This window comes from Geotrypetes seraphini, chromosome 3 (genome assembly GCF_902459505.1).
Source record: "Geotrypetes seraphini chromosome 3, aGeoSer1.1, whole genome shotgun sequence".
In the NCBI taxonomy this organism is placed as follows: Eukaryota; Metazoa; Chordata; class Amphibia; order Gymnophiona; family Dermophiidae; genus Geotrypetes; species Geotrypetes seraphini.
In genome coordinates, this window is record NC_047086.1 from 396,460,908 (window position 1) to 396,474,558 (window position 13,651).

At 47.1% G+C, this 13,651-nt stretch overlaps 1 protein-coding gene across 2 annotated transcripts in view; it reads right to left on the reverse strand.

Moving 5' to 3' along the window:
- The window catches only part of DAAM2 (dishevelled associated activator of morphogenesis 2), a 460,184-nt gene that overhangs the window by 222,473 nt on the left and 224,060 nt on the right, over positions 1-13,651 (reverse strand). For both annotated transcript variants that reach the window (XM_033939628.1, XM_033939627.1), the window contains exon 6: positions 1,619-1,952. In XM_033939628.1, the coding sequence (XP_033795519.1) occupies positions 1,619-1,952 (334 nt within the window). The remainder of the gene's footprint in view (positions 1-1,618; positions 1,953-13,651) is intronic.

Consider the following 13,651-nt stretch of genomic DNA (forward strand, 5'->3'; position numbering starts at 1 on the left):
CCATAGTGTTTTCGGGCTCACAGATGAATACTCAGCATAACTCTGAAACGCATGGAGAGATTTCAACCAAACTTGGTACACATATGACTTACTATCTGGGGAAAAATATTGTGCAGGTGGGACGGGGTAAAATACTGTGGGGGCTGGGAAGAGGGTGATATGTTAAAATTATCAAAAGCGACAGATATTAATGTCCAACCCATAGTTTTCGGGCTCGCAGAGATGAATACCGACACTCCCGATGCCGTTTAAGTCTAGGTTCAGCCCCATAGAGAGGGACATTCCTTTGGGACATGTGGAGGGTAGGGGGATGGGACATGTGGGACATAGGAGGGTGGGACATGTAGGGGGTTGGACATTTTGGGATAAATAAATATCCGGGCAACGCCGGGTTATCAGCTAGTATTTATGATATAATTGATTATAATATTTGAAAGAAGGTGGGTGGGACGGGATATAATTTTTATGTTTTTAGAATTATAAGAGAATTACAATTGTTATTGTTGTTACTAATGATATATTTCTGTACGCTTACTGTAAGTTTTCAAAATGAATAAAGAATTTAAAATTTTTCTAAAACTCTTATAGCCTAAGAAGCAACTTGAACCAGTAAGTTTTTGCAAGATTTAGCAGCTTGATAAGGCAAAGGTTGACCTAAACATTCGAGCATTTTTTTTTTTTCCTCTCACCTCCGACCGCCTCTTCCTGAAGTAAAGTCGGGCTACACCAATCGGGTTTTGCGAGTTTCAAGGGAGTACTGTAAATGAGGATCCACTTACAGCCTAGACTAGACCTCAAACTTTGTTGTCAGTGTTTTTAAAAAAATGTTTTTATCTTGCAAGGTGGCAGGCAATGCCGTAGTAAGGGGAGGGGGGCAAAGGGGCATTCCGCCCTGGGCGCCCTCTTGGTGAGGGTACAGGCACCCATTCCCCTCTCTGCGCCCCCCTCCCCACTGCCTTTCCCCCATACCTGTCACGTTCCTGGCGTGAGCAGCAACCCCCAAACTGATGTCGCGCCGGTGTCAGCTCTTCCTCCGACGTCACTTTCTGGGCTCGCGTCTAGGAAGTGATGTCAGAGAAAGAGCCGACGCTGGCGCGACAGCAGCTTGGGGTTTGATGCTCGCGCCGGGAACATTACAGAGGTATGAGGAAACAGAAGCGGTGCAAGCGCGCGTGGCAGAAGGGGGCGGAGAAAGAGTGTGTGGAGGTGGGGGGGGAGCGGACAAGAAGGCGGGGGAGGGGCGCCACTGCCCAGGGCGCCTCTCGCTACGCCACTGGTGACAGGTGCTGTTGCGCTTTCAGCATTTGCCTCACTTGCAATCCATGATTGTAAGGAGCTCAGAGCAACGAGGCAAGAAAAACCCAGTTCTGGCACTGCACCATTGCATAAAATGCACCTTATGGTAACCAAACATGCAACCGATAAGTCGTTAATTCTGAAATATTTCCAGCTACATCCTTGGAAATCCCCTGGTTCCGTGGGACACATCATGCCCTCTGTCTCTAATTGGTCTACACAGGCTGATGTCATAAACACACAACATATACATAAGTGTTCACGGTATTTCAAGCACGGCAACTTGGAACACGTCCTTGCTGTATTCTTCTCCAATGCTCACCTGGAACCTGGTTCTTTCAGCAGCGTACACCTGATAATGCAGCATGGCCTGGAGGACCTTCTTGTGGCCGTCTGGGACCAGGCAGACCGCCCCCAGGATCTCCAGCACAGCGATCTTGGTTTTGAGGTTCTCCATGCGTAGGCTCTGGGAGATGATATTGATGCTCTCGGGGTGAGCCAGCACGTGCGCCCTTCCCTGGGAATTGTTCATCAGCGCCTTGATGCACCCTATAACGGATGTGTGTATGCGGCTCTCTGACGTCTCATAGTCCATGCTCTTCAGGAAGTTTAGCAAGCAGGAGAGACCGTCCAGCTCTATGAATCGAGTCACAAACCTGAAAAACAACGAGAAAAGGACGAGTCAGCTATTTTCTTAAATCAGTTGAAAGAGAAACACAACACTAGAGAGAGCACATCATACATAAGATTTAAGTTCCTCAGCCACTGGAGTCATAAGGGCACAGGCATACTAGAAGTGATACGCTTGGGCCATAGAAGGAAGATTGGCATTGTGGACTGGATATACTTAGCCACCATGAATAAAAAGATTTGCATTGTATAGACAGATATCTTTGAGCCTCAGGAGGAAAAATTTCCCATGATAAATGAGATATACTTAGAGGGGCGACGAAAATGATAAAAACGGATGGGACAACTTCCCAATGAGGAAAGGGCTCTTCAGCTTGGAGAAGAGTCAGCTCAGGCATGATATGATAGAGGTCTATAAAATACTGAGTGTAGTGGAAAGGGTAGATATGAATCACTTGTTTACTCTTTCTAAAAATGCTAGGACTAGGGGGGTCATGTGAAGAAGCTAAGTAGCAGATTTAAAACAAACCGGAGAAAATATATATGTATGTAACCTAATGAATAAAGGAAGTGAATTCCATTAAGATGGGCCCTGTACCCCAAAAATTGAATGTCGAACACGTTCATGAATAATTATTCGATACGATGGTACATGTAACAGATTTTGATTTATTGATCTAAGAGACCATGTTGGAATGTATAGAATTCAATGACAAGCTCAATAAATTGGTTCACCAAATTTAAGAACCTTATACATCTGCCACTGGTGCCTTACACCAGTGATTCCCAACCCTGTCCTGGAGGAACACCAGGCCAATCGGGTTTTCAGGCTAGCCCTAATGAATATGCATGAGAGAGATTTGCATATGATGGAAGTGATAGGCATGCAAATTTGCTTCATGCATATTCATTAGGGCTAGCCTGAAAACCCAATTGGCCTGGTGTTCCTCCAGGACAGGGTTGGGAACCACTGCCTTACACAACAACTCACTGTGCAACACCACCACCTTCGGGAACAATCCTGAAAAAAATATACAGTTGGACATCATCCTTTTAACGAGCAGACCTCATTTCACATACACATATACATATTGAGGGTAATTTTATAAAGTGTTTTCCACATAACGAGCTCCATCTTGTCTGACCATACCACATTCTATCATACAATGTTCTACCACACTACGTCATACTGTTCACCACTGTTCCCCTATACCATACGATAGGCCATATTTACCATACTGTGTATACCGCACTGTCTGCCTTGCTACAATCTCTCATGCCATGCTTGAAGCACAGTGTTTGCCGTTCCATGTCCTCCGTGCTATGTTTGTCATGCATGCTTGCCTTACCACTTTGCCAAGTCACGTCATACTACATTAACCATGCTTTGTAAAACTGTTGACCATGCTGTTTTGCTGAATCGTACTCACCATGCTATGTCTCACCGTTTCATGTTTTACCATGTTCTCTTACAAACATAGAAAGATGACAGCAGAAAAGGGCTATAGCCCATCAAGTCTGCCCACTCTACTGACCCATCCTCTTAAGTCTATACCTAGTGACCAATCCTTCAGATCAACCCTCGTAGGGATCCCAAATAATAGGCATCCCATTTATTCTTAAAGTCCAGCACGCTGCTGGCCTCGATCACCTGCACCGGAAGCTTATTCCAACGGTCAACCACTCTTTCTGTGAAGAAATACTTCCTGATGTCGCCATGAAATTTCCCGCCCCTGAGTTTGAGCGGATGCCCTCTTGTGGCCGAGGGTCCTTTGGCTATGCTTTGCCATCTTGTCTATCTGTTACCATACTATGTGTGAGAACATAGCACCGTGGTTTGAGCCTGGGCACCCTGAGGTTCCGCGTGCAGGCCCGAACCGCTCCTTGTGACCCTGGGTGGGTCACCTGCTCCCCAATTGCCCCAGGTGCATTAGATAGACTGTGAGCCCACCGGCACAGTCAGAGAATTATGCTAGAGTACCGGAATAAATCCGTGTAAACTGTTCTGAGTTCCCCTGGGAGAACGGTATAGAAAATTGAATGAATAAATGTTGCGCCAACGAGATCACGAGTACGTACATACGCGTGGCAACTGTGCGTTTTTAGGGTGTACTTTGAGCAGAATGGGGCATTATTCCAACGTAGGCTCATGTGATTTCACAGTGCTTAACATAAGACTTGGCCCATAGGGCCGATTTGGAATACAAAACAAGGTCTTGTTATGATCTGGATGGGTTGATCGTTTGGCTTCCAGACGGAATTTTGGTGCACGAGTTGTAGCTGTCAGACTGATCCTGGAGAAAAGTGGAGTCTTTGTAGGTTGTGCTGGGCTCTGAAGAAGACTCTGATGTCCTTCAAGCTTAGCTACTGCAACATCCTCTTCATCACACCTAGAAATTTAGCAAATCTCATGTTGCTCCTTGTGACCTTGGGTAAGTCACTTAATCCCCCATTGCCCAAAGTACATTAGATAGATTGTGAGCCCACCAGGACAGACAGGAAAAAAATTGCTTGAGTACCTGAATGTAAACTATTTAGGCTATAAGTGGTATATACGGTAAATACTTAAATAAATAACGTTCCCAAAAACCAGATGAGACGAATAAAAATGCTACAGAACTCAGCAATTTAGCTACTAGGAAGGATATGATCAAATGATCAAGTTACACCTCGGTTATTAGGTATCATCGGCTACATGTTGCATACAGAAGAATGTTTTTAAGATTTTATGCTTAGACTATAAATTAGAGAATGACAAGGGGGGAGAAATTTGTTCCCGTCCCCGCAAGTTTTGTAACTCTCCCTCTCCCTGCCCCATTCCTGTAAGTTCTGCCTTAACCGCACAAGCCTCAAACACTTATGATTTGAAAGTGTTTGAGGCTTGTGCAGATGAGGACGGAGCTTAGGCATTGGTGGACTGAGGCATTATGACATCACAATCTGAACTCTAGAATGTTGTTACTTATGATGTTAAAGTGTTTGAGGCTTGTGCAGATGAGGACGGAGCTTAGGCATTGGTGGACTGAGGCATTATGACATCACAATCTGAGCTCTAGAATGTTGTTACTTATGATGTTAAAGTGTTTGAGGCTTGTGCAGATGAGGACGGAGCTTAGGCATTGGTGGAATGAGGCTTTATGACATCACAATCTGAGCTCTAGAATGTTGTTACTTATGATGTTAAAGTGTTTGAGGCTTGTGCAGATGAGGACGGAGCTTAGGCATTGGTGGAATGAGGCATTATGACATCACAATCTGAGCTCTAGAATGTTGTTACTTATGATGTTAAAGTGTTTGAGGCTTGTGCAGATGAGGACGGAGCTTAGGCATTGGTGGAATGAGGCATTATGACATCACAATCTGAACTCTAGAATGTTGCTACTTGTGATTTTAAAGTGTTTGAGGCTTGTGCAGATGAGGACGGAGCTTGCAGGAATGGGGCAGGGACAGGAAAAGAACTCGCGGGGATGGGGGAAACATCTGTCCCCGTGTCATTCTCTACTATAAATCACTCTGGAAACAACAGCAACTGCCATACATCCACTGGTGGAAAACATTGTACACACTAGCAAGGTGGTTAGAGCTATAACCTCTGCATCCCGAGGTTATGGGTTCAAACCCCACTCTGCTCTAAGTGACCCTGGGCAAGTCACTCAATCTTCTATTGCCCCAGGTACATTAGATAGACTGTGAACCCACCATAACAGATAGAGAAAATGCTTGAGTACAGGATTGCAAACTGCTTTGATATCTTGATAGGCAGTACTGTATTTAAATACCTAATAAATAAGTTAGAGAAAGAGCTTTCTTTTCTGGCTTGTACCAGCGATGTGGAATGCACTTCTGCCAAGACTTAAGAGGGGAATTATATAAAAAATTAAACGCAAATCTGAAGGCTTTTCAGTTACGATCTTATCGAAAGCAGTAATGCTGGTGCTGCAGTATTTTAGAAGCGACGGGATCAGCCAGACTTGAGGCCTTTAATTTAAAATAAACATACATAGAAGGACGCAAGCAATAGAACAGTTAATGAAACTCAGAGATTCTGCCTCGGAGTTGCTTTTCTGCTGTGCACCCAGGGATAATTTTGCTGGATCGTATTCGCCAGTATGTTTGTTTGAAGCCGGGATCAATTTAAAATCCTGAGCCAGCTTTCTGCTCTATTTATGATCGAGGGGCCAAGTGTATCACCTCTGCCAACCACTGCACCTCTGCCATATGAATGCCACCTTTCTCTTGATGTCTCGGCCATCCGGAGCTCCCTTGGGGTTTACAGTCATCTTCAAACCTGCAAACATAGAAACATGATGGCAGATAAAGGCCAAATGGCCCACCCAGTCTGCCCATCCTCAGTAACTATTATCTCTTCCTCTCTCTAAGACAGGGGTGTCCAACCTTTTGGCTTCCCTGGGCCGCACAAGCACTGCAGCAAGACATAAGAGGGAGCTGAAAAGATGGTAAACACCCGGAGGCAGCAGAGGAAAACACTGCATCGCCCTTGACCGGGGGCGCAGGTTGGACACCCCTGCTCTAAGAGATCCCACGTGCCTATCCCAGGCTGTCTTCAATTCAGACACAGCCTCTTTTCTGGGAGACAGACACCTTTTCCTTGAATTCAGACACCTTTTCTGGTTGACTGTTCCACGCATCTAGCACTTTCTATAAAAAAGTATTTCCTTAGATTACTCCGGAGCCCGTCACCTCTTAACTTCATCCTATGCCCTCTCATTCCAAAGCCTCCGTTCAATTGAAAGATACTCACCTCATGTGCATTTATGCCACTCAGGTATTTAAACATCTCTACCATATCTCCCCTCTTCCGGCTTTCCTCTAAAGCAGGGGTGTCAAAGTCCCTCCTCGAGGGCCGCAATCCAGTCGGATTTTCAGGATTTCCCCCATGAATATGCATGAGATCTATTTGCATGCTCTGCTTTCGTGGTATGGTAACAGATCTCATGCATATTCATTGGGGGAAGTCTTGAACACCCGACTGGATTGCGGCCCTCGAGGAGAGACTTTGACACTCCTGCTCTAAAGCAGTGATTCCCAACCCTGTCCTGGAGGAACACCAGGCCAATCGGGTTTTCAGGCTAGCCCTAATGAATATGCATGAGAGAGATTTGCATATGATGGAAGTGATAGGCATGCAAATTTGCTTCATGCATATTCATTAGGGCTAGCCTGAAAACCCAATTGGCCTGGTGTTCCTCCAGGACAGGGTTGGGAACCACTGCTCTAAAGTATACATATTGAGAACTTTAAGTCTGTCCCCATACTCCTTATGACGAAGACCAGGCACCATTTTAGTAGACTTCCTCTGGACCGACTCCGTCCTTTTTATATCTTTTTGAAGGTGCAGCCTCCAGAATTGTACTCAATATTCTAAACGAGGTCTCACCAGAGTCTTATACAGGGGCATCAATACCTCCTTTTTCCTACTGGCCATACCTCTTCCTATGCAACCTAACATCCTTCTAGCTTTTGCCGTTGCCTTTTCAACCTGTTTGGCCACCTTAAGATCATCACAAATATGACAAAAGAAACCATATACATAGGTAAGCATGCAAATGAGCAAAAGAATGGAATACTAAGGGCTCCTTTTAGAAAGGTATGCTAAACGTTTTAGCGCATGCTAACCATGCACTAAATGCTAACGCGTGCATGTTAGTCTATGGATGCGTTAGCGGGCGCGTATATTTAGCACGCCTTCGTAAAACAGGGGGGGGGGGTCAGTTCCTCCAGCATGCCGAAGTCGAGTGATGATGGCTATCACCGATGGACGGAGACTAGCGAGGGACTCGGTCCTTCGGCTACCCGACGCCATGACCTGACAGGACACAGACGTTAAAAGGAATCTGAAGGTTGCTGGCGCAGAGTTAACTTAAAAGCTTGAGGACGGAGTCTGGGTTGCGGTGGCCAGACATTTTTTTCTCATCAGTAATTTAGACCAGAGTTTAGGTAACTGCTCCCATCCCCACCCCTTCCTCAGCTGGAAAGCCCACTTCACTCACTGTCTCATTTCCCCCCCCCCTCACTCACTCACACCCCCTCTCCCCCTCCCCCCTCTCTGAAGGCCCTGGCCCTGCAGGGAGCGTGAACCTCTAACAAGCTTTTCAACAGAAAGGGAAAACAGGCTGACCACAGGTCATTGTGGTCTTTCCTATGTAATTTCTGGCTCCTCGTTAAGCTGCCTTTGGCAAAGCCCTGTTACTTCACACGTATTTAGTTGGAGTTTTTAACTTGGAATTTTCTGACTATATTTCAGACACACACCCAATTCCTGGTAGATTTTATGCTTATAGTTATTAAAAACTTTATATACCGCATAACAGCCAAAAAGGATCCGAGCGGTTTACAATGTATAGTTCACATTCATTAAGAAAAGAACGCCATTTAAAAATATCTGAGGGTTCTGTCCTTTAGAACAAGGGGTCCCCAACCACCAGGCCACAAACCAGTAACAGGCCGCAGGCTGCGCCGAACTGGGCCGCACAGAAACTTTATTTACGTTACAGACAGTCCCCGGGTTCTGGCTGGCTCCCTCCTCCCAGCCGCACTTCTCTTCACAAAGCCGCAAGCAGCGGCTGACCCGGCAGGTTTTAACGATATGATGTATCTGAGCGGAGAAGGAGAGAGAGGAGTCAAAGATGACCCCGAGACTGCGAGCAGACAAGACAGGGAGCATGAGAGTGTTGTCCACACAGAGCATGGGGAAAGTTGGGAGGTTGGTTTGGGTGGGAAGATGAGCAGCTCCGTTTTAGCCATATTCAGTTTGAGATGACAGACACGTAATAATGTTTTAAATAGATGTCCAATGCCATTTGCGTGATGTTGAGGGATGAGCTCTCATGGGGGAGGAGAGAACAGAGAGGTTGGGAAGGGGGGGGAGGGTATACAGGATGAGAGGAGGGTTTAAGGCAGGGGTGTCCAATGTCGGTCCTCGAGGGCCGCAGTCCAGTCGGGTTTTCAGGATTTCTCCAATGAATATGCATGAGATCTATGTGCATGCACTGCTTTCAATGCATATTCATTGGGGAAATCCTGAAAACCCGACTGGATTGTGGCCCTCAAGGAGGGATTTTGAGACCTCTGGATTAGAGTGTCTATGTCAGGGATGGGAAACTCCGGTCCTCGAGGGCTGGAATCCAGTCGGGTTTTCAGGATTTCCCCAATGAATATGCATGAGATCTATGTGCATGCACTGCTTTCAATGCATATTCATTGGGGAAATCCTGAAAACCCGACTGGACTGCGGCCCTCGAGGACCGACATTGGACACCCCTGGTTTAAGGTTACCAGATTTTCATAAATGAAAATCTGGACCCATGGCCCACCTCTAGGCCCGCCCCTTTCTGCCTGGCCGTGCCTCGTTCCATCCCATTCTGCCCCCCCTCAATCTGTTTGCTTGTCGGGACAGCATCAGTGCATACGCTGGTGTGATGCGATGACATCACACGCTTGTGACGGCACCGCGTTGCATCCGGGCATGCGCAGATGCCGTCCTGACGTCGCTCGTTGGTAGAAGCTTTTCGAAACTCGGACAAAGCGCCGGGTTTTGAAAATCCGTCCGAACCCCTGGACATGACCTCAAAAAGGAGGGTTGGGCCTTGTGGCTCTGTTTACCTATTCCTATCTGCAGGGGAAGGATTTGGAGCACAAGAGCGAAGGCCTCAGATCGCTGTGTTGCACTAAAACACTTCTTTCTTTTGCCACTGGAGGGTGGGGGGCGTTGAACACTGTAATTTTGTGCTGATTGTTTTATATTTTCTGACTCATTGTTTACTGAAAACAGATATTTAAATAAATGCAGAAATTGGTACGACTAAAAGAAATAAATAAAAAAAATTTAAAAAGCCATGACTTCAGTTTCTTTTTTCAGACATGAGTAACACATTCTTGCAATGCCATTTCAATAGTAATGAATTCCATAACTTGGGATCCGCTGCCATAAAGGTTTGTAGGCAATCGAGTTGTTATAAGGAAGCTGCTTTCTTCACATCTACCCGGTGTAATCCTCTGCGACCTGTTTCTTTGGTCCCAGGTTCCTATTATGATCCTTTTTTTATTTACATGGGATTGGGGTGTCGGAACTTCATATACCACCTTTCTGTGGTTGCAATCAGAGGGCCGGATTCGGTAATGTCTTGTCAATCACACGTAGGCGCCTATTACAGAATCATGTCTGACTTAAAACTCAGGCACCTGCAATGTTGGAGAGGGTTTTAAAGGCCTACATCATAGGTGCCTAAGGGGCTCATAATCAAAACAAAAATATGTACAAAAACCGGCCTAAGTCGGTACTTGGATGGCCTTAAACACAGGTCGTCCAAGTGCCGATAATCGAAGCAGGTTTTTGGACGTATCCAGAGACTGGGGAGGGGCCTAAGACTTTGATTGGCCAAGGCGCCTAAGGCCCTTCCCATGGGGGGGCCAATCAGAATCTTAGCCACTCCCATTACATCCCAGAAAGCAGTGGGCCTTAGGCCTCTTCCCGGTGCATTCCACAATGAAGGTGGGCCTGCCGGCCAGCTGGAGGAAGCATCCGTCTGGCTGGCCAACGTACTATGCTACTTTTTGGAGTACGGGTGGACTTGGAAGGGGCAGGGTAAGCTGGGGGTCTGGTGTCCTATCTTTCGAGAGGGGGGTGGGGAGTGTCCAGCAGGAGGGACTAGGCAGTGCAGGTTAATCAGTTTATATCCTAGTTCAGCACAGCGTTTGTAGTTCCTCCTGCTTTTGTATGAATTCAACACTGAGAGTCTTGGATTACCTGACTCATCTCAATCAACAGAAGCTTGTTCATCCCCCATCTTGTCATCTTCAAGGACACCATGGAGCCTCCCTGTTCTTCACATCACTGGCTTTTTCTTTATGAGTTTCTGTAGCAGATCACCCTGGTAATTAGAATGGGCTAACATCAAAGGGTTCATAGACAACGGCGCGAAAGACAAAAAGCGGGCGCCGACAATTGAGTGCAGTGCGGAGGCGCGCACCGCACAAAATTACAGTTTTTAGGGGCTCCGACGGGGGGTTTTGTTGGGGAACCTCCCCAGTTTACTTAATAGACATCGCGCCGGCGTTATGGGGGGCTTGGGGGGTTGTAACCCTCCACATTTTACTGTAAACTGAACTTTTTCCCTAAAAACAGGGAAAAAGTTAAGTTTTCAGTAAAATGTGGGGGGTGTTCCCTCTAAGCTGAGCAGGAGTCCTCCACCCACAGTCTCACCAATAGAGGGTGCTGTTTTACTGTCACATTTTTCAATTGTGAGGGACAGGCAAGTTCTGCAGGACTCCAGGGAACATACCTGTCCTTAGCGACTGAAAATATTCCACCCCCTAGTGGTAGCAATGCAGCTGGAGGACACCTGCTCAGCTTAGAGGGAACTAACCCCCCACAATGCCCCCACAACGCGGCGCGATGTCTATTAAGTAAAGCACGCCCCCCCCCCCGGTCGGAGCCCTAAAAACAGTAATTTAGAGCGGCGCGCACCTCCGCGCTGCGCTCAATTGTCTGGGCGCGCCTTTGTTGCGGCGCGCTTTTGACCTGACACCACATCAAAGTGCTCAAAGTTTCAGTCTGAGCGCTGGGAAGGCAAGCTGTGAATCAAATGACGTTCTGCGCTTGAATTACAATTCCGTGTTACAATTAACTACCAGAAACATCTCACTCGTAATCGTCAGCGTCCTAATGTGCTTCTTGGAACCATCTTCTCTCCTGCGTCACTAGCAAAAAAAGCATCAATGGCGTCTCACACTCTTCGCGACCCAAGTGGCTTCCCAAATTCATCGGTACGTCGATGGCATCTCATACTCGGTGGCGCATCAACAGCGCCTCGCCCTGATCGGTGCTGAAATTGGTCCACTATTTTTTTTATTACTTCTGATTTTAACAAGTGAAGAACTTGTTTATATCAATACACAGTTGCCGGATGCTAGAGTCCACCTTGGGGATTAGCGGCCAAGAAAAGGATCTGGGTGTCGTCGTAGACAATACGATGAAATCTTCCGCCCAACGTGCGGTGGCGGCGGCCAAAAAAGCAAATAGGATGCTAGGAATGATTAAAAAAGGGATGGTTAACAAGACTAAGAGTGTTATAATGCCCCTGTATCAAAGTCTACAAAATGTTGAGTGGAGTAGAACGAGTACAAGTGGATCGATTTTTCACTCTGTCAAAAATTACAAAGACTAGGGGACACTCGGTGAAGTTACAGGGAAATACTTTTAAAACCGATAGGAGGATATATATTTTCACTCAAAAGGTTGTGGTAAAAGCGGATGGCATAGTTAGTTTTAAGAAAGGTTTGGACAAATTCCTGGAGGAAAAGTCCATAGTGTGTTATTAAGACATGGGGGAAGCCTCCGCTTGCCCTGGATCAGTAGCATGGAATATTGCTACACCTTGGGTTTTGGACAGGTACTATTGACCTGAATTGGCCACCGTGAGAACGGGCTACTGGGCTGGATGGACCATTGGTTTGACCCAGTAAGGCTATCCTTCAGTTTTGCAAGGCATCAGATGCTGGGACAGTGGCAATAGAAGCTCTTCCCACACTGTTCCACAACTCGGCCGTGGAGGTGAGAAAAGTGAGCACAAGACGTTCCCGCTCTCTTCTTCCCTTGAAACGTTGTGGAGCTTCTCCCTCTCTCTTGTCAGGTCCTCCAGCGACCCTTGCAACAGTGCTAGTTGCCTGACTGATTTTCGCTCCTGGAAGTGAAGTGCGGAAGCAGCCTAGTGGCTAAAACAGAACGTTATATACTGGGGCAGCCAGAGTTCAAATCGTGCCTCTCCCCAGTTGACCTTGGACAAGTCTTTTCATGCTCCCCTTGCCTCAGGCCCTCATTTACTAAGATGCATTAATGTCTTAAAACTAGGCCCCACTGAGAATAAAGGGGCTTGGGTTATTGAACGTGCAAAAACTTAAAACATATCTCCTCTCTAGAGACCCTCTCCCACCTTTCACCTCCTCCCCCTAACAGCCACAAGATTGGACTTAAAAATGTAACTTCAAAGAACTCGATCCAACTCTTATTGTTAGGGTTAGGAGACACCCGGGAAAACCTGGACATGTCCACCTTTTAGAGGACTGTCTGAGCTCTAGGACAGACTTTCCAAAACCCGGCATTTGTCCGGGTTTTGGAGAGTCCCGACGAGCTCCGGCCGCATCTGGAGGGCCTCTGAGCATGACGTCACGCATATCTGTGTCTGCTCCAGGCCCTCCAGATGCAGCTGGAGCTCATCCGGAAGAAGAGAAGAAGCTTTGGGGGGAGGGGTGGGGCTTTGGGCGAAATGAGGCGGGGCTGGGGTAGAATGGGGGCATGGTCATGTCTGCATAGATTTCTTGCATTGTATATCGTATTAACACATTTTAATAAGTGAGAACCTCAGACTGTACCTCTCCAGACAGGGAAATCCCTACTGCCAGTGGCATAGCGAGGGTGAGAGGTGCCTGGGGTGGTGACTCCCCTCCCCCTCCCTCTTCTGCACCCCACCCCCATCCACTCCTTCCTCGCCCCTCCTGCCAAGCACGTCCCTTCCCTTATACCTCTTTAATGTTCCTAGTGCGAACAGCTCTTCCTCTGACGTAACTTCCTAGGCACGGGTCCAGGAAGTGACATCAAAGGGCTGACGCTGGTGCAAGCAGCAGGCTGGGATTGCTGCTCGCACCGGGAGCGTTAAGAAGGTATGGGGGAAGGGAAGGAACGCACGTATGCGGGGGGGGGGGTATG